The 19811-nt window shown below is 37.4% G+C and overlaps 1 protein-coding gene across 1 annotated transcript in view; it reads left to right on the top strand.

The window, feature by feature from the left end:
• DCN (decorin) overlaps positions 1-8742 on the top strand; it is a 40877-nt gene extending 32135 nt beyond the window's left edge. The window contains exons 5-8 of the mRNA XM_009284358.2: positions 5-118; positions 1334-1427; positions 5978-6116; positions 7217-8742. Coding sequence (XP_009282633.1) covers positions 5-118; positions 1334-1427; positions 5978-6116; positions 7217-7411 — 542 coding nt within the window. The 3' untranslated portion in view covers positions 7412-8742. The remainder of the gene's footprint in view (positions 1-4; positions 119-1333; positions 1428-5977; positions 6117-7216) is intronic.
• Positions 8743-19811: the final 11069 nt, after the last annotated feature.

The following is a 19811-nucleotide window of genomic DNA, read 5'->3' as shown; positions in this document are numbered from 1 at the left end:
ACAGAACTAGGCACCAATCCAATCAAGAGTTCAGGCATTGAAAATGGAGCTTTTCAGGGGATGAAGAGGCTCTCCTACATCCGTATCGCGGACACCAACATTACTACCATCCCAAAAGGTAAGAAATTCAATTAATATTTCAGAGATTTGCACAGATATAATATAGTGACTTCTAGTCAGCTGGAAAAAAAATGATTATGGAAGCCTTTTGAGTCAGTCCTTAGAGTATCCATTACTTGACTACTTCATTTTTTGGTCAGTTGACTTTTATTGGTTTGGAAAATTTTGTTTTTCTATTATGAGAAGCTCCACAAGAGGTGCACTGTCAAAAGTAAACCATTTTATGTTATTTTGCTTTTCTTGTCTCATAACTGAAATATAAAGTGGAAGAATGGTTTCACCCCCCAACCCTGGTTGGTGAGCCTGATCAACATTACACAGATGTAAATTCATGTAGAATTAACTGAAGTTCTACAAGCATAAAATCAGCCCTCCACAAGTCTGTGGGTTTGAAGCCAAAAATACTATTTCTATACAAAACAGAAACATTTGCTATTTTTAAAAGTACTTCATTGCAAATTACTACAAAATAAGAACAACTTCAATATAACCTATTAAAAGAAAAGAAAACAAAACAAACCAGAATGGTTCCAATCCAGAGGAAATTATATTCAATTTATTCATACGTCAGCCAGCAGATTGCTTTGAAATAGCTGAAAACTTTTTGAAAGTTAATACTAGTTGTTATTTCTTTCTTCCCACATTTCCTGTTTTGGATGTTCCTCTGAGGGACCTCAGATAGTTAAAATATTTGGTTCCAATTTTTTTTTCCTGATAAACAGTATTTGCAAACAAGTATGTGCCCTACCTAAAAAAACATTAAAATTATTTTACCTCATCTTTATAATCTCATTTTCTGCTTCTGTTATTTGTTAAATATCTAGGTGCCAAATGTTTGTAGATTTATGTATGAGGATAGTCTGGTTAAAATGAAAGCTCTTTCTCTTACACTATCATATATGTTCCATTTACATAATCACGAAGGCAAGAATTCATATCTGAGAATAATTTAATTTAGCTTTTTTTTAAGAATTAACTGTTCTATAATGACATTAGGAGCTTGGTCTTATTTCATGCCAAATAAATTGTTACTAGTTGTTTTCAGTTTCCCTGATTGTGAAAGTTCCTTTTTTCATTCAGTGAATTGTCCTTGGCCGTGTCTAGTAAAAATCTTTTTGTTACTGTAAAAAAGCCTCAGTATGACACAAGTCCTTTAAAAAAAGATAATAATACAGTTTTATCAAAAGTAATTTGATGGTGTTCTCTCTCTCAGGCCTTCCCCCATCCCTTACTGAACTTCACCTTGATGGCAACAAAATCAGCAAAATTGATGCTGAAGGTCTGTCTGGACTCACCAACTTGGCAAAGTAAGAATTTATTTCTTCTTTTCACATAAAATATTAGTTGAAATTGTAACCACCACACACAATTAGAAAACATCATTCTGGGCTTCATGAGCATTATCATCATTGAAGCAGTAGATAATTTAGCAGGAAAAGCTTCTAAGGACTTGTGTACTGACTTAAGAGAACAAAACACTTTTTTTTTTTCCCTAACAACACTTTCCAGCTGTTTTCAATTATGAGTGATGTATGCCCAGGACAACTGTTTGTTTGATTTAAAAAAAAGAAAAAAAGAAAGATAAAGAAAGCAATTAGATTTTTTAATTATGTCATGCTTCTTTCATTGTATTTCCATCTTTGGTTTATGCAGTTTTCTTGGGACACTGCATTGCTCATGCAATTTGCCCTGGAAACAGAGGAAAAAAGCACATGGGAACCAAAACTGCTTGCAACAGTGTTTCCTTTGTTTCTCAAGAAAGGCAAGTCTGCAATGAGTCCAGGAACATGACAAAAAACCAATCATAGCATATAAATGAAAAAGTGTCATTTTTTTGGAGTGATTGTACCCTGCTAATCTGCGAATATATTGTTGAATAAGTTTCTCTAACTGTAGGAAAATGTAAGGAGAATTCCCAAAGAGCAGTTATAGACATACATAATTACTTGTGAATTAGTTCACATTAGATAACATGCTAAAATAGTAAAATGGGCCTTTACTACAAGGTATTTTAATACTATGATACTCGAAAACTTTTGTATGACAATAGAAGTGTAATTGACCTAAAAGACCATTCATCAGATTACTGGATCTAATTCCTGGATCTTCATCTTAATCATTCTGCTTGTCATAATGAAGGCAGAAAACAGAAATCAAAGAAATATTACTGAGCAACAGGAGTTAAGTTTACCACCGTTTATAGTAGCTTGGACAGCAGTTTATTGCAATGAAGTATATAGTAACAACACATACTCCAAATCTGGCAATTCCAAGTGATAAAGCTTAGAACAACTTTCTAGAGCTTGTAAAATAAGACATTTCAACTCATGTTTGATGTTCATATTTGATCACAGATTCATCCCTGTTCAAAAACAGTCTGCTCCTGGATTTTAGTGAAAAAATAAAAATACCGTAATTATGGGTTAGGGGACTATGAATCAGTTATTGTTTATGATAGAGGCTTAGTATAAAATGTAACATCCTCCGGAGAAATGATAAAGACAACTTCCAAAACCAAAACAAGATCATAACTACTCATGTAAAGAGTAATTTACTTTACTGGAAGAGGGAGGTGTGGGGTGTGTCAGCTGTCCTGCAGACGACAGAGTTTTTCTGCTTTTTCACATTCACGCTTGGAAAACACTACAGGCAGCATCACATGGACAATATTGTTGGAAGTCCTTCTTAAGACATAAAGTTTTATGCAGCAAGTGCTGATGGGCTACTAAAAATATCTAACCTTGGGCTGCTTCCATTGTGGCTGTACTGTATGGAGAAACAAGATACTCTGTTGATCATGGTGTGGAAATGTGGAGCTGCTCAGAGCAGGCACCAAGTTTTAAACTGCCCTCTGGCCTGTGCTTAAGCAGGCAACCTAAGCATAGTCAGAAATCCTCTCTTGCAAAGTTGAAAAGTGAGGCAGAATACAGCTTGGTGAAAAAAGGAACACATTGGACATAATAGAGCAGACAGATGAAGAAAGAAGGGAGCTATGGGAGAGCTCCAGGACAGCATATGGGGTAAATCTAAGGGGCAGCACGCCCCTTCTGCCACGGAAACAAGCTACTGAAAAACAGCTTTTATTTACACATCTAAGTCTTCATGAACATCAGTACGGACGGAGTCAGACCACTCTTCTCCTGGATCATGTCAACTCATGCTCAACAGTCTAATAGCTGCCCTAAAGCACAGTTAGACTTTGAGAAACAGGTCATTTTTCTGACTGTGTTATGGTGTTTTGAACTGTAAATTCTTCCATGCGAGAGCTCGGTGTAGATCTACTGCTCATTCTCTTTTGAATTCTTGAGTTCTAGCAGATTGCCAATATTTGTCCTTTTTGCTTGTTTGTTTTCCTTGTAAAGTTACTCTTAAGTCTTTCAAAAGTCTTCATATAGTGCTTCAGTGGAAAAAAAAATCTCATGAATGTAAACCAAGCAAAGAGTTTGCTGGTTACACGCAAGAATGAGCTCCACAGGAGGATATACACATTACACAACTGATGTTACTAATGTCTATATCCTATTAAAGTTTACTGGAAAGATAGGTCCATACAGTGGATGTTGCATCAAGCCCAGAATAATGATGATGTTGAGCAGCATGAAGTTTGTTAAAAAAAAGTGGAAATGAGCCAGCAGGGATGTTGGAGACAAAAGAAGGTGAAAAAATATTTGAGAATTTCTTAAATTTTTAGATATGTTTTTGATGTTGCTCTTCAATGATTTAGAACACTGTGACGAGATCAGCTAAAACACTGGAAAAATGTTACCTATTCACTAACATAAAAAGAAGTCATATGTCAATATATTAAGCAAGAGTGATTTTTCAAGTTCTTCCCTTTTTTTTCCCATGGGAAAAAGAAGAGAGATGAAGACCATATTCTTTCCTAACATTCTTAATCACCCTGTATTTTACACACTAATATTGACTTATTTCATTTGTAAACATAGCCCCGAGTGACTGAGAGTTTGTTTGTAACACATTTAGATGAGATGTAATTACATATAATTTCACTGCTTGTGGGAGTTAGATCCACTTTTCAACAGACTCCTTCGATTTTACTCTTTCCCTAAAAGAGTTTCCCTGCATGAGCTAATGCAGAGTTGGATCTTGTCCATCCCTATGGTGTGTAAAGGGGTTACTTTTGCTTCAACAGACCAATATGAAAGTCAGACCTGCTTTTTTTCATGCTGGTCTCCCTAGGTGTGACACATCTGCGTGTAGACCTGCATATGTAACGAGCATATATTAGTAGCGAGCATATATATGTGTCAACCAAGAATTTATAGCCTTCTGCCAAAATGTTTTTTCCCCAATCCTTTTAAAGACATTCACTATGAGCACCCATCACTGAAGTTATTCTGTAAATCTTCAGACCAAATTGCTCTGTAGGATCAAATCCCCCAAGCTTTCCTAAATCTTGATGTAGTCTACTCAAAAGGAATTTTGTTCAAATAACTTTTAAATGAAAATTCTTCCTGACCAAATTCTAGCAAAGATACGGGATACTGTGAACTGATTTCTGAGTGAAATAAATCCCAGTTGATGTCAGTGGGAGATCTCATTAAGCTCTCCTTTGTCATTTAATAGTATGACAACATTGCAATGTTTAAATGAGTGTGATATGACTATTTGTATTACATATAATACTAGTTAACAACATCTTTCTTTGACAGTTTATTTTTAAGAGGAAAATTATAAAATGCACTTCCATTCTTGGACAGCATTATTTCTGGAAAAATCTCTGCCATAAAGATCAAACAAGAATTTTTAGTTCTGTGATTTTATACTAGGTCCAGATTCTGACTTTTGAAGCTGGCACAAGCCACAAAGAATTACAGGTAGTAGATTACAGTGAATAAGACTTAAAAGTACTCATCCATAGCAAATTATTTTATCACAAGGATTCTGATTACCTATATCAAAGTTCAAATTCTTTAACTGATTCGGTTTTTAAAAAATCTCAGAGCATTTTTTCTCTCAAAATTAAAAGAGATTGCTTAAAGAAAAAAGATAAAGCCAACTAGATGAAGTAGGTTTAGCTTTTATAGAAATAATTTTCTCAAAGGACAACACTCCTGATGATGACAACTCCTGCAGAATTACCACTGAATCCCTTACTGCAACACAGAGCATTGTAACTTATGAGAGTCTCCTGAAAAAATTCTGTAGCTTGGTAATTGCAAACCAAAATAATATTAACACAGAAATACACAGATAGGACCAGATTTTCCAAATTGGACATAAATTGTGCTAGTAAACCCAGAATGTGGATCTATAAAGCAGGAAGGATGATTTTGTGATGAAAGCTCTGGTCTGGAACCTAGGAGAAATGTGTACGTCCCACTTTTGTCCTGCTGGACAGATCATTATGCATGACTCAGCTCCTGTTTCCAGTCTGTAACATGGCTCTAACTACATAAGTATCTTAGAAGGATGCGGTGAAGATTTAAACTTAACAGTTCTGGTCACCCTGTGTTATGTAGTTTGACAAAGAAAGTTACAGCCAGTGCTCCTAAAGTCATGAAAGAAACTCTTATTCAGCTTTTAAAGAAAGACTGGTGCCTATGGAGGTACACAGTATATATTTACAGTGGGATTAGTCGTATAGCTTATGAAAGTATGCAGTACCACAGGCACAAGTTGGATGATAACATGATAATTATGATAGTTCACATCAGATGTCAAACATTTAAATATGTTTAACTGAATTAGTTGTCCGTGGTGAGTCTGTACCTCACACACAATTCTGAAAATTAGTCTGGTCTGTTCTACAACAGTAGAGTAGAGAAGTAATCAACCCAAGAAAGATGGTTATGTGGGCAAGTTTAACATATTTGTTTGTTTGTTTGTTTTTCAGATTGGGTCTCAGCTTCAACAGTATTTCTTCAGTTGAAAATGGTTCTCTTAACAATGTACCTCATTTGAGAGAGCTCCATTTGAACAACAATGAACTTGTCAGAGTACCTGGTGGGCTGGGTGAACACAAATATATCCAGGTAAAGTTTATCATGCTGCCTCAGAGAGCAATAGTTGAAAGATTCCAAATGGTATTTGTGTGTTTATTCGGTCTTGAACAGAAACATATACAGTATTTGTGCAAAAGGTAACTTGATGCAAGTTTCATAAATTGTTGAATAGGCATGGAAAAGTTGCATACAACAGGAAAACTCTTATTCTGATTTTTGTGTGGATGTGTCTATGGAGGTGTATAGACCTGGAGGTGTGCATTCATTATCTCCGTGTGTCTGAGGGGACTCAACAAATATGGGATTATTTGTGTACTTTGATTTCCTCTTTACTCAAAAAATGCTTTCAAAGAACATTTCTTCTGTTGAATTTTTTTCAATTCTACTCAGTGACATTTTGCAACCTTTCCCAAGACCCTTCCGTTTGGCATCTCACAAAGCTGTGCCTTCAGGAGGGCAAAGAGATGCAATATGCATTTCACATCAGCAGTATTTTTGAGGTCTGTGTGGCTGGATAGCTAGAAATATGGCCTCTTGGAACCAATTAAAATCTGTCTTCACTTGGACTGAGATTTTACGGGAAAGCAAGCTCCCAAAGAATGAAGACTCCCAAATGTAAATCACCACTTGCATGTAGCTTGGGAAAATTCATCAGAAATGGTGACTCTGGAGCAAAGTGATATTCATCAGCTATATTAAATCATCATTAGTGATTACTTTGGCTCTGAGTCCTGTACAGTTTGCACTCATGAGAGGGAAAACATTAGAGCTGGAGAGAAACCAATTAGCACCAAACATATTCTTTATATACAGCACATCCTTCTGAACCGCAGCACTGTATTAATAATTCCACATCTTTGACTCCTGTTTTGGTTACAGTATGATCAAATGATAGTAATGTTATTAGATTGCCTTGCACAGCTTCTGCTCTTTCTGTAGAAATTATTTCTAATTGGGTATACTCTAGGTATTTCAAAAGGTAAGCAGAATCAAGCATTTGTTTGGAAAAAAGGATATATTGTTACTCTGTATAACATTGCACAATACATACCAAGAATTTGACATCAAATCGTTCATCCTATTTGCCACGGTAGCTCTATGTCTCACTTCTGTACTTCTATGCTTTTCAGGTGGTCTATCTTCATAACAACAAAATTGCTTCAGTTGGTATCAACGACTTTTGCCCTCTTGGCTACAACACCAAAAAGGCTAGCTATTCCGGTGTGAGTCTCTTCAGCAACCCCGTGCAGTACTGGGAAATCCAGCCTTCTGCTTTTCGGTGTATCCATGAACGTTCTGCAGTACAGATTGGAAATTACAAATAGATGTCTAAAGATGGGGTTTGGTTGTGTTTCAGCTAAAGTACCTGTTGTAATAGGCCTGTTCAAAAAATTGTTGCTAACAATTAATGCCAAATACCAGAAACTTCACTTTAAAGTGGAGATGATCCATTGATGTGGAATAAATGAATCATTACAGATGTACAAGATCAAGCATAACATCAAAAAGAATTGCCAACTGTGCTTTAAACCGACTTATTTCAGCCTTCTTTTCCAGCATGCTTTCTGTGGTATTTTTCAGTTTGCTGAATGCTACAGGTTTTCAGATTCCACTGTATATGAGATTCGGAGTAAATATTTGTCAAGCTATGATATAAAAAAAAAAAAAATAGCGATTGAGGTTATTTTTATAGCCACACACACACACAAAAAAAATAGTAGAGGGAAAAAAGACTCTCAAATCATCTTGAGACTTGAGAAGGTGAGAGTTACCTCCTTTAAATTTATTTCAAGCCCTGGAGGTTTAAAAATATCCACTATAACACTAAGCTAATTCTGAATGTATCTATTTAGCAGAGGCAAATAAAGTTGTTGCTAATATCATTATTTTGGGAAAAATAAAATAAATTCATATTGTATACATAGTTCTTTAAAGTTTGCCATTCTTCTAGAGCAATGCTATTCAGGATTAGCCTAACATAATCCTATTGAACAAAATAATGAGTAGTCTGCAGTAAAAAGACCTGTAACCTATGTCTGGAGCTCAATGACTAAATTTCTCTAGGGCAAATCCATCTCACCTTAGTCAAAAGAGCAGTTATAATGACTTCAGTGAGACTGCCTTGCAGAGCATGGTATTAGGGTTTAGTCATTGGTGTCAGTCCATGTATATATCTAAACCAAAAATACTAGCAGTTCACTGTTCACTTGTTCTGCATTGTACATTTGTCAGCATCCTTTACTGTTTTTGTTTTTTAAACAATGTTTTTAATTGTCAAGTAGAGATATGCAGGCTCCCCACCTGATGAATTTGTGAAATTTAGATTATAAGCAAAATCATAAGTATAGCAAAATATGAAGTGAAGTAACAGCAAGGCCTAGCTGGACATTGCTGGGACATCATTCGTAGAAGTATCTTCTTAGAGTGATTTGAAGCCCTCTGCAAACTGGGATTCTTCAACCCGTACCAGTGGGTAGCAAGCACATCAAAGGTAGGCTGCACATTTCTACTGTCAATCTACAAAGCTAAATATATACTCAATAAAAATGTCACCTTAAAAGAATCTTCTGCAGCCTCTTAATACTCCAAGGTCAATCTCTCTAATTTGTAAAACTTATATGTCATTTATATTAAAGAATAATGTAATACAGGCAAACTCCAAAGTGTTTGTCTTTATTTTCTGTTTTGATAGCATAACATAGTGTGTCAGAACTTTAATTATGATTAAGTCTTGAAAATTGAACATCTTTGGCATGGTGATAGCTAAAGTAAGAGCAGGTTGTGTGAAATTCTCTTGCCTCAAGAAACTTTTTCATGCCTAAAAATCATAGGTATTTTTTCTCGAAAATGAATATATTCTTTTTATAGCTGTCATTTATTCAGGTAGTAAATAATTGGAAATGATTATGAATCACTAAAGCCATTACACAGAAAAAGCGTGTTTGCATTCTTGTTAGCTATCTTCTTCATATAGTAGCCAATGATTTCCCCCATTTGCATCTGTTTTTTCTTCTGGGTTTCACATTTTCTGAGTGTTATATTTAAATAAAACTAACAGTACATTATATCCTTCTGTCACTGGAGGGAAAACCCTCCAGAAAATCAGCAGTTAGTTTTTTTCCTTTTGGTTCTTGGTTGGATATCTGCTATTATTCAGAGAGAGACTTCATGCAGAAAGCTAAGCACTGGCATTTCAATAGAGAACAAAGTCATTGTCTTAGCTTGAACAACTCCACAGGGTTTGTATGTACACAGTTCAAATTAGCAGTTACAGATACAACTTACAGGAAGAGATTTATACAATAAATAATAACAATTACTTATGACATAAAACTTCATATAAGCATATACACAAACTTCCCATTTCTCCCTCCATGGCTTTAAAATCTCTCCATACTAAGGCTTTTCTTTCAAATCAGAAGCAACTTTAAGTCCAGAAGAAAATATCTGAGCCTGCTCCTCCTCTGTAATACCCATGGTATGTCCCACACAAAGCTTGCTGCCCTCTGTGCTAAAGCACAGGCTATTCCTCATAAAATACACTCCCTGCTAACATCCAAGGGCTGCAAAGGTAACAGCACTTGCCTGATTCCCAGTCCTGAACACTAAAACAGAATAAGTGAATCCTATAACATGAGACCTCAGCAAGTTCACGACAAATTCAAAAGGTAAACACAATGTTGGTTTTCCATAAATTGTGCAGCCATACCTACAATGTCTGACTGATGGGACCCTATCCACACACAGCATCTGCAAAGATTTCAAAGCAGCCAGAAGCCCAATACTTTTAAAACTGCTTTTCATATAAATACAGAACAGATGGCTCTTCCACTTAAAAACAAAAGAAAAAAAAAGAAAGAGAGAGAGAGAGAAAGAACAAACGAACGAACGAACGAACGAACCCAAACAAACTATAAACAGTTGGGGGGAAAGAAAGAAGAGAGCTAAAGTAGAAAACCTTTAGGCCCAACAGTGTGTCTCCGATCCTTCCATAAAGTATGAAGATGGTAAACAGTCACAACTGTAGGACTCAAACACATAACGGAATAAAACCCTTGTTTCCTGGTGCAGCCTAAGGCATCTTATCCCTTCCTGCATCCCTGGGCCACGGAGGGGTCACTGCAGGCAAGGGTGCGGCCATCTCTCGGGTGTGAGAATAGACCGTCCTAGGGAGCCTGAAACAAAACATATCCTAGTAATTGGAAAATTCAAGCTGGTGGAAATAACAGATATGAGAATAAAAAGGTGTACTGACAGATCCTCAGCTGCAAGAATGATGGAAGAATTTAACTGACATACAGAGGCTTCTTATTTCTTCCACAGAATATAAAATTATAAAAAATCCAAACTAAAATGATAGCACTTGCTTGCCTTTGCTTTTAAAACCAATTTTCTAATAATATTTTTAAAATTCTATCTTTTTGTGATAAAGAAGACAGAATAATAAAATTAGAGACAACAATATGTTTTCTGCCATCTTAAATTAATAATGCTTATGATTCACCACATTACTTAGGAACATGCCTGAGTAAATGTTTGGACTTCCCTTTTTCTTATTTTAAGAGCTTTTCAGAATTATGGCCAATATTTTCTGTTACTTTTTGATATCTAAATGTATCAATTTTCTCTTAGTCATGAATCTTATTAAAGTGTTAATTAAAATCCCTATAAGAGGTTTTTAACTAAAGAAAATAGTCCCGTCTGTTTTCTACTGAATTGACTAAATAAGTTGGAAATGAAAATGATGTCTTGAAGAAGTGATGCTTCTTTAAGTTTTACTGTAGTTTCATGGCAATACTGTAAACTTATTCTTTTGCTTTTGTAGTATCCTTCCCACTTTTTTTTTTCTTTTTTTTTTTAATTCATGATATCCCTCAGGTTTAGGCTTTCCAAAAGTACATACACATTTTTGTTTAGCAAAATCATCTTTTGCTAAAGTGTTATTTTTTCAAAACTTGACTACAAATCAATTAACCCCTTCATATACGCTTGTCTTTTAAGGCCAGAAGGGCGCTGGCTGGTTTCTCCTAAAGTGCACCAGCTTATGGACAGTCATCATATACTTGATTGCTGAGGTATAAATGACATCAAATCTAATTTCATTTCCAGGAAAGGATCAAGTCTTAAATCCCTGGCATCAACGTGTTGCTCTGATTTCCAGGCCTATAGATTTTTTTCAGTTCCCTCCACAAACTGCTTCTCAAATCCTCTAAACACAATGTCTGGCAACAGCTCTTTGGCCCATAACCTGTTTTTTTGACCTACTAGTGAACCACTCTGACATAATATCTTTCTGCTTATGTTTGTTACATTTTTAAACAGATAGTATTACCTACCTCGCAGTCATACATACAAATTAGCAGAAAGCTGAGACATTACTTTTGTTTCATGCAAGTATTAATTTCATGCATCTATAATATCATACGCAAAACAACCAGAAAAGATTACAAAAGACTTTCTGATCCCACCACTACTCTGAAGTGCCATCTAGTGTCACTGAGGGACAGTAACAAAGTTACTGTTCACTGTGAAAACCAGGAGGAAAGACATTTATGAGACTTTATGAAAAGAAGCTACACAAATTCACATACTCACTCTGCTGTTTCACTTTTTTTTTTTGTCAGTGTGCATAGCTGTGAAATCAATAGCCTTTTTGTACATCCACGGTCAAATATTCTTGCTTTGCACATGGATGTGGTTTTGCTCATCCTCTCTGAATGTACACGTTGCTCTGAAGTCAGTTTTGCTACAGGGACTGGCCTACATCTCTGTAATTTTTTTTTCAAAAGAGGTGGCCTTATTTTCCATGGTCATTACCAAGCTATTGTTAGGTAGTTGGGTTTTTTTCCATTCCAAATTTTAAACCCAAAGGGGTTTAGTCTGTGCTAATTTAGTTGGAAATAGTTTATTCAATAAAAAGAAAAAGAAATTAAGGAGCATGTTAGTAACAAGTTTACACAGCACTGAAGGGGAAACATGGGCTGTGAGATGTTCAATATTAAGTGCATCATCTTCAAACTGAAATAGTGGAACTAAAAATACTTGATAAATTTTAGCATAAAACATTACCCTACAGTGCTCCAGCAGCTGCAGCTGCAATAGGACAAAGTATCTGTGCATCTCCTGAAAAGGCACAAAAACTGTTTTAGTGTTTGTATTAAACTCAACACAAACACTCAAACAGCTAGACTCATCAACGGATACATTTAAAGTGACATAAACCAGCCTTTGGTCTCCTGCCCTGCTTCCTGCTCTGGAAGCTTGGGGCTGTTAGTGTACCATAAGTGCCTGAGGATCAGTCTAGATACAGGTACTACAGAGGGCTGCTTACCCTGCCTGTTAAAACTCCACACTTTCCTTTCTGAGATACAAAGATGTGGTTTCTTCAAAACTGCTTTGTCAGGCTGTTCTCTCACTCAGTGTGTACATTATGCTGCTTGAAAGCTTTGGAGATTACCTCTATGTGGGTGTCTTAAGTCAGCAGACCAGAAGAATGTTAATGCTCTGTTACTGCCTGCTTAAACTGGGACTTAAATCTGTGGGAGAAAGAATGGACAAAACTATGAAAAATGGTATTGTTTTAATCCTATATATACATGCACACACATCTTTGTAGATTATAACATAATATTAAAAAAAAAGAAATAAAGGAAACTAATAATAAAATCAGAGAATCTGCAGTGTGATGAGAAGCAGTGATGGTCATGTTTCTGAATCCACATGTACGGCTGCAGCAAGCAACACAGTGAAGAAGTTTTTGGAAAATAACAAACATGGTAGGCCTTGCATCTGCAAACATTTACCCACATGAATAGTTCCAATGTTTTCAGTCAGAGGAACTGAAAGTTACAGATGGGCACTTAATTTTGAAGGGAAATTAAATAAAAGATACCACCCACTGTCTAAATACAAAAGGCAGTTTTTAAACAAACAAAAAACAAACTGTCTAAACCACCTCCATCCAGAAAAGTTTCATCCAAAGAATTGTGCCAGGTACTGTCTTTGGCTCACACCCAGATGGAGGGAAGACAAATACTTGCAAATTATGATTTCTGGTGATTAATGGCATGATATTTTGCCTATATGCACAAATATTAATTGGTAGGTTTTGTTGCTCCTGACATTTGGCAGAATGGACAGTGGAATACGTACTGCTTTATTCTGTATAAATGGTTACAATTTACAGAACTTTCTAGTTTCATATCTAACATGAAATGAAGCAAAATTCCAGGGTTTTTTTTCCTAGCTCTTTATGTTATTGACTCAACAGCATTGAGGTATATAATTTATGATAAATCATGCTTACACCTTTTATTCATTTTCAACTAATATATTAAACTACATATTATATTGGAATGAAAAAGCCTTAAGGATTTTGCTACTATTTTTGCAAACTTCAGGTTTGGACAAGTTACATTATTGCTTCCAGATGAAGACTTTAATTGAGATGAATTAGGCTAGTGCTTCTCCACACAGTAACTTTTTGAAAGTGTTCAAATCCCAATATAAAGGCATGGAAAATAGGGGCCATGTGTCTGCTACTAAATGCATGTTAGAAAGCCCTTTCAACAGGAAAACTCAGAACCAATTAAGCTAATCATGTAGTATTCTGCTGATGAATCCTTTCATCTTTTAATTTCAAGGTATTGAATCTTTGTGGGAATAAAAAGATTATAAAGAATAAACCAAATTTCAGAATGCAGAAAAAAAAAGTAATTTCAAAATGCATAAAATAATCTTGACATGAAAGACAGAATCATTGTAAATATTGCTTGGCTACGTTAGAAACTCTAGACAACTGAAATGCTTCAAAAGGCTTATTCAATTCTGAGAATAATCCTTTAGAGGTTTGTCCATACACATCATTCTAACGTGGAAGGAGAAAGTGGATATGTTGCAATGAAGTCTTGAAACAAAGCACTGTCTTTGAAGTGTTGGCTAACGGAGAACGATTGAGAGATCCTAAACCTCAGGCGATTTAGTATTTCATCATGCCATCACCAAAATTACACAAAAAGATTAACCTTTTGGGTCTTTTTTTTTTCTTTTCTATCCCTTACTGCTCATTTCCAACACCAAGTTCTTTAAAGACATGCCAACCATTTCTGACATATAGTAGGAGCCACTGCACGTGTAGGTTACGGGGAGATAAAGAAGATTGTGTGAATTTCTGTTCAACAGATGCAGATAATTGGATTGTTATGGAAAAAGTTAAGTAGTTAGGCTCCTTACTGCTCTCAAAGGACTAAATTACTGTGAAATGGTAATATTTCCTTTGAACTTCCTTGTCAGAATTCTGACCCACAGGATTGTTGTTTTCCCTACATCTTAGGCAGCGGGAATGTGCTCACACTATGGAAAAATACAACTACACATTGATTTTAGATTATTCTGCAGAGCTGAAAAAGAAAAAGCAGGGATAGGAATTGGAGAAGACATGTCCCATTTACCAAAGCTCTGCCCTAAAGAGGAGGAAGCTGAGGATACCTCTGACCCGCTTCCACCCTCCCTTACAGTTCAAGCGAGAGAAGAGATAAAAGAGCTTTCTAGCCACTTGGCTACCTCACGGACAGCTTCTGGGCTGGCATGAAAGCATGTGTGGTAGTACATGAACATATGTGAACCTCATGAAGGTCGAGGCAATCCCAGTATCAGTACAGACTGGGTGATAAATGGATTGAGATCAGCCTTGCAGAGAAGGACTTTGGTATACAGGTGGATGAAAAATTGGGTATGAGCTGGCAATCTGCACTTGCAACCCAGAAGGCCAATCACATCCTGGGCTGCATAAAAAGAAGTGGTCAGCAGGTCAAGGGGAGTGATTCTCCCCCTCTAGTCGACTCTCGTGAGACCCCCACCTGAAGTTATGCATCCAGTTCTGGGGTCCCCAGCACATGAAAGACATGGACCTGTTAGAGCAGGTCCAGAGGAGAGCCACGAGAATGGTCAGAGGGCTGGGACACTTCTACAAAGAAAGGCTGAGAGAATTGGGGTTGTTCAGCCTGGAGAAGAGAAGGCTTCGGGGAGACCTTATTGCAGCCTTTCAATATATAAAGGAGGTTTATAAGAAAGATGGAAAGAGACTTTTTACTAGGGCCTGTAGTGACAGGACAAGGGGCAATGGTTTTAAACTGAAAGAGGGTAGATTTAGGTTGGATATAAGGAAGACGTTCTTTACGTTAAGGGTGGTGAGACACTGGAACAGGTTACCCACAGAAGCTGTGGATGACCCATCATTGGAAGTGTTCAAGACCAGGTTGGACAGGGCTTTGAGCAACCTGATCTAGTGAAAGACGTCCCTGCACATGGCAGAGGGATTGGACTAGCTGATCTTTAAAGGTCCCTTCCAATCCAAACCATTCTGTGATTCCATATGCAGTACCAGGGCCCTGAGTACACCAGGAGGCTCTTGCTGCCATGACCATACTCTTCCAGAGCCTCTGCTTAAGCAGACATCTACCACTCATTGTCCCAGGAGCTACATTTAAGCTCAGGTCCTTGTCCTTTCCCTGAGCTTATTGTTCGGGTTCAGCAAGACAGGGCAACTGTGCAAGGGAAGGCAAGCTGGGAGCCAGCAGTTACACAAGGCAGGGCAGCAACCTCATGAGCAAGGTGCACAGTCCCACAGCACCTAATGAAGAAGAGCAGAGCTGGTTTGGTAACTGCAACCAGGGCTGGCCAAGCATCCAATGACAGATGTCCACTGAGGAGGCAGGTCCAAGGTCAAGCTCAGATATCAAGTCAATAAGATAATGCCAGGTACAAAACCAGGCACAGCATACCCACAACACAGCTAGGGCTGGGGGTTCAGCTTAAATACAGCTGCTGAGCCAATGGGTGGAGGCAGCATGGCTGGAGAATGTGGGTGAGGCTGGCCAGGGCAATCAGAGCCTGCTGGTGTGCTCAGGGCCCAGAACGTGGTGTGTTGTCACATACAGAGCTTGCAGAAGTCCCCAGTCACTCCAATGGCCTTGTTTGCAGGCTTGAAATGCTGGAAATAAATTAGTTCTTCCCTGAGGACACTCTTGGCTCCAAGCTTAACAGGCAGTTCAGACATAGACAAGATGACCTTTACTAGGCTGAGGGGCACATAGGTATAGAATAAATGTTCAACATCACCTGAGTGAATTAGGAGCTCAAACGCTGTTTTCCAAGACCTTGGAAGGCACATTTCTGAAAACATTTTGACATGTGAATATGTGACGAGTCATTAGTGGTGACTTTCAGGAGAAGGATATCATGCTCATTGGTAAAGCAAACACCTTCTTCCCTTCACTGTGCTTTGAATCAAAATGTCATGGGCTATCACCTGCACATCTATTCCCCACTTGCTTGAAAGAATGACCTTCATGTGGGTTCCCTAGAAAAGTCACCAATCTGAGACAACACAAACCTCTGATGGGTCTGGATGTGGGTTACATGAGGATGCAGGCTCACACATGTGCTCAGAACCAGCCTTGCTCATTCACCAACATTTGCATGCCTCATAAAACCCTTTTACTAAGTCCCAGAAAGGGGGAAGATTAAACCTCAGTAGGATAGGAGAAAAGCAGGAAAGCCTCACCAAAACTCTTTTACAGAAGGTGTGGGTCTTTCTAATGTGTCTGCCCTGTTTTTATTGTTTTCTGACACCAGGTGCTCTCAGGGTTATTCAATTATTGTTGTGTTAAACGTTCCATAATAAATGCAAAGATTTAACGGCTAAAACACAGTGTAAAACCCTTCCATTCATGAGCAAAGTTATTACAAATGTGTGATGCTCAGCTCTGGAAACAAGAAGGTCTCATTCTGCTTTCATGAGATTGGAATAAGAGCAATGGATTTTGCTATACCGCAACTGGCTAGCTATATTATCGAAGTTATCTATGGGATAGGAACATGACCTAAATTACAGTCTTGCTCACCGGTACTGCTGTAGCTAAGTTTGTGTCAGCAGTTCTATGCGAAACCACCTTTTCCACTTAAAAATTATTACTGTGCTAAAGCTTGGAATCAGATCTTATTTCTGGAACATATTTGTTTCTCTTCTGAAAATTAAAAATAATCCATGTATCTTCTTTAAAACTTCAGCATAAAACAAGAGTGACATATGCACACACACATGCATGCAAACACACATAAATTTTGAGAAAATGGTGAAAACAATGAAATTATAATTTAATAAAATTCAAATTGTGGATCAGCTAATGTCAGCAGACCTCAGGACCTGAATGTCTGTTTTCTTATTGATGTCCCAGGTTATATTCCAGAGTCTAAAGCTGCCATTTTCTAGCTCGGGATCAACTAGCATGACTTAGCCCCATCTCTGCTATCTTACCCCACGAAACAGGGTGGCTTCATTTAAACTCTCTGTTGAGAATGGTAAGTCCCAAACCATGGCTAGGAATTGTTCAGTTTGGGCTAGAATCATGGAAAAGCCCATTCTAATAAACTAATACTATAAAAAATGACTTGCCAGTGCCAGAGGCACTACATGATTTACTAGTGTAGGTAGAGCCTAAAGGGGAGGTAAGTCATCCATTTGCATATATACAATAATTTTAAGTGTGGTGACATGAATATTTTTTATTGATCTCCCCAAATATTGACAATGTTGTTACCTGCTTGTTGTCTGAATGCTTTCCTATTTTTTCTTCTCAGTCAGTTGTAATGCTTTCTTCAGCCCTTCCTGGCAAAGTTTATCTCTGTCTTTTTATATCTTTGAACAGCTGATAACATAGAGTTCTGATCTGACTGAGAGTTTGGAGGAGTTACAAAATTTGATTGCAATGTTTTACTTTCCATACCTACAGCCCAAAAGAAATTGCAACCCAGCATTTGAAGAGAGAATGAAAGAAATTCCCTCTAGGTTAGCTTCATATCGCTATTCCAAAAAGGTGCAGCATCTTTGAAAATGCTATTCTGTTTTGTAGCAAACGTATCTATATAAGCAAAAGTAATTTTAAATATTAAGAAAACGTGAAAAAGACAACTGGGAAGCTCAAGGGATAGATGTTGATTCCAGTTTTTTGTCCAAATCATTTTGCCATTTAGCAAACAGACATACATGTGTATAAATATACAGATACATAATTATCCAAATACAATTGCTAAGTGCTTACTGAAGTCCAAAGAATACAAAGCGGTAAAGAAAAAAGAGTCAGGCTAAGTAGACAGAGGTCTAAAATCTATGAGAGGTGAACAATCAACACAGGATGAGGGAAATGCTGGTACAGCTTATCCCTTCTTGGGTTGGATGGAGAGCAAATTAGACCTTAGGCACTCTTGTGTCAATTCAAAATAAGCCTATGAACACTTGTGATGCAAAATCTTTTAAATTGTTTCTGCCCTTTCCAATGTCTATAACTTATACAATTATATATGAAAACTATTGAAAAGCTTTGTTTGACTAAAACAAAAGAAAACTCTTCAGTGAGGACTCAGGTGATGATCTAATGGAAGCAGAGGACTGTCTTCTAAATTTTTATTTGACCTTTCAAAAAATTCCCTATTTTGGCTTTTTTATTGCTATGTTTTTTAGAGGTGGTAAGAAAATGGAAAATACCTGTGGTGGAATAGATCATGACTGTCTCCAGGCTTATACATCTCAGTTTGCTTGGCTCTATTTCTGTGACATGTCTTTGCAGATATTGTGCTGAATACTCAGCTAAGAGAAGTCTACAGAGAAAATTGTTGGCGAAAATGCTGTTCAGACAGTTTACACAAAGTGAGGATATTATCTCACTTAGGAGACTGGCTATCTACCGGACTCGAGCTCGAAGGGCACAATTCAGGTACCAAAACATGTGTCTAATGTCATTCTAGATTGCTTAAATGTGCCTGGCCTCCTGCCACTACTTCAGGACAGGACAGGTCTCCTCAAGATCCTGAGTCGTAGCAGCCAGCCCCACTGTCCAGGCCATGTCAGACAGCAGTAGATGCCTTTGCATCACCAGCTGACTGAAGCCTGTTGACAACAGGCAGTTGCCTAAAAGCAGATGCTTTGTTATTAGGCACTGTGGAGTACTGTGCTTTGTCATCAGCTGCCCCTTGAAAAGGGGACAGGTCTTTAAGTCCTTTCTCATAACCTATACAGATGAGTTGGATACTTTAGAGCATCTCAAATGATACTAGATGCCTACATTTAGGTAACAATACTGTTATGGTGTCTGTGTTAGAGAGTTGAAACACTCCCTAGGCTCCATAACTCTATTTACTAGATCCCTATTGACCATGAGGAGTGCTTGGACTCCTAGCACACATGTAGACACCTGTTTGCTGTCTCTCAGGATCAAAGTGTGAGATACAGCGTGTGAGACCATTTATAAAAAAGGTGGTCTGCATCTCACAGAGAAGTGGAGGTAATCTTAATGAGATATAAGATGGAATAACTTATGAAATAAATAGCTTTTCTAATGGGAAATTTTATTTTGTGAGATGTTGCTAGCAGTGCCATGCAGCCTATAATAAAGCATTAATAGAGTTTCTCACCACTGCACAATTCCTAAGACAAAAGGTATTGCATACAACATGAGGTAAACCCACTCTGGACTTCCTTACAATGAATAAAGACAAGTTAATCACTGCATTGGAATCTAGTGGTTGCCAAAGCTGACCATTTAATACGATCAAAAGCATTTTTCCAGCCAGTACTTCAGAGGAGCTCAATGTCCCCAAACAGGAAAAGGATGAGGAAATTTGTTTGGGAGGAAAAAATTAGAAGAAAAATAAGAATACCTATACTTA

Source organism: Aptenodytes forsteri, unplaced genomic scaffold (assembly GCF_000699145.1).
Source record: "Aptenodytes forsteri isolate BGI_AS27 unplaced genomic scaffold, ASM69914v1 Scaffold53, whole genome shotgun sequence".
NCBI classification, from domain to species: domain Eukaryota; kingdom Metazoa; phylum Chordata; class Aves; order Sphenisciformes; family Spheniscidae; genus Aptenodytes; species Aptenodytes forsteri.
Note: the sequence above shows the minus strand (reverse complement) of the source record. Positions and strands in the feature narration are given on the sequence as shown.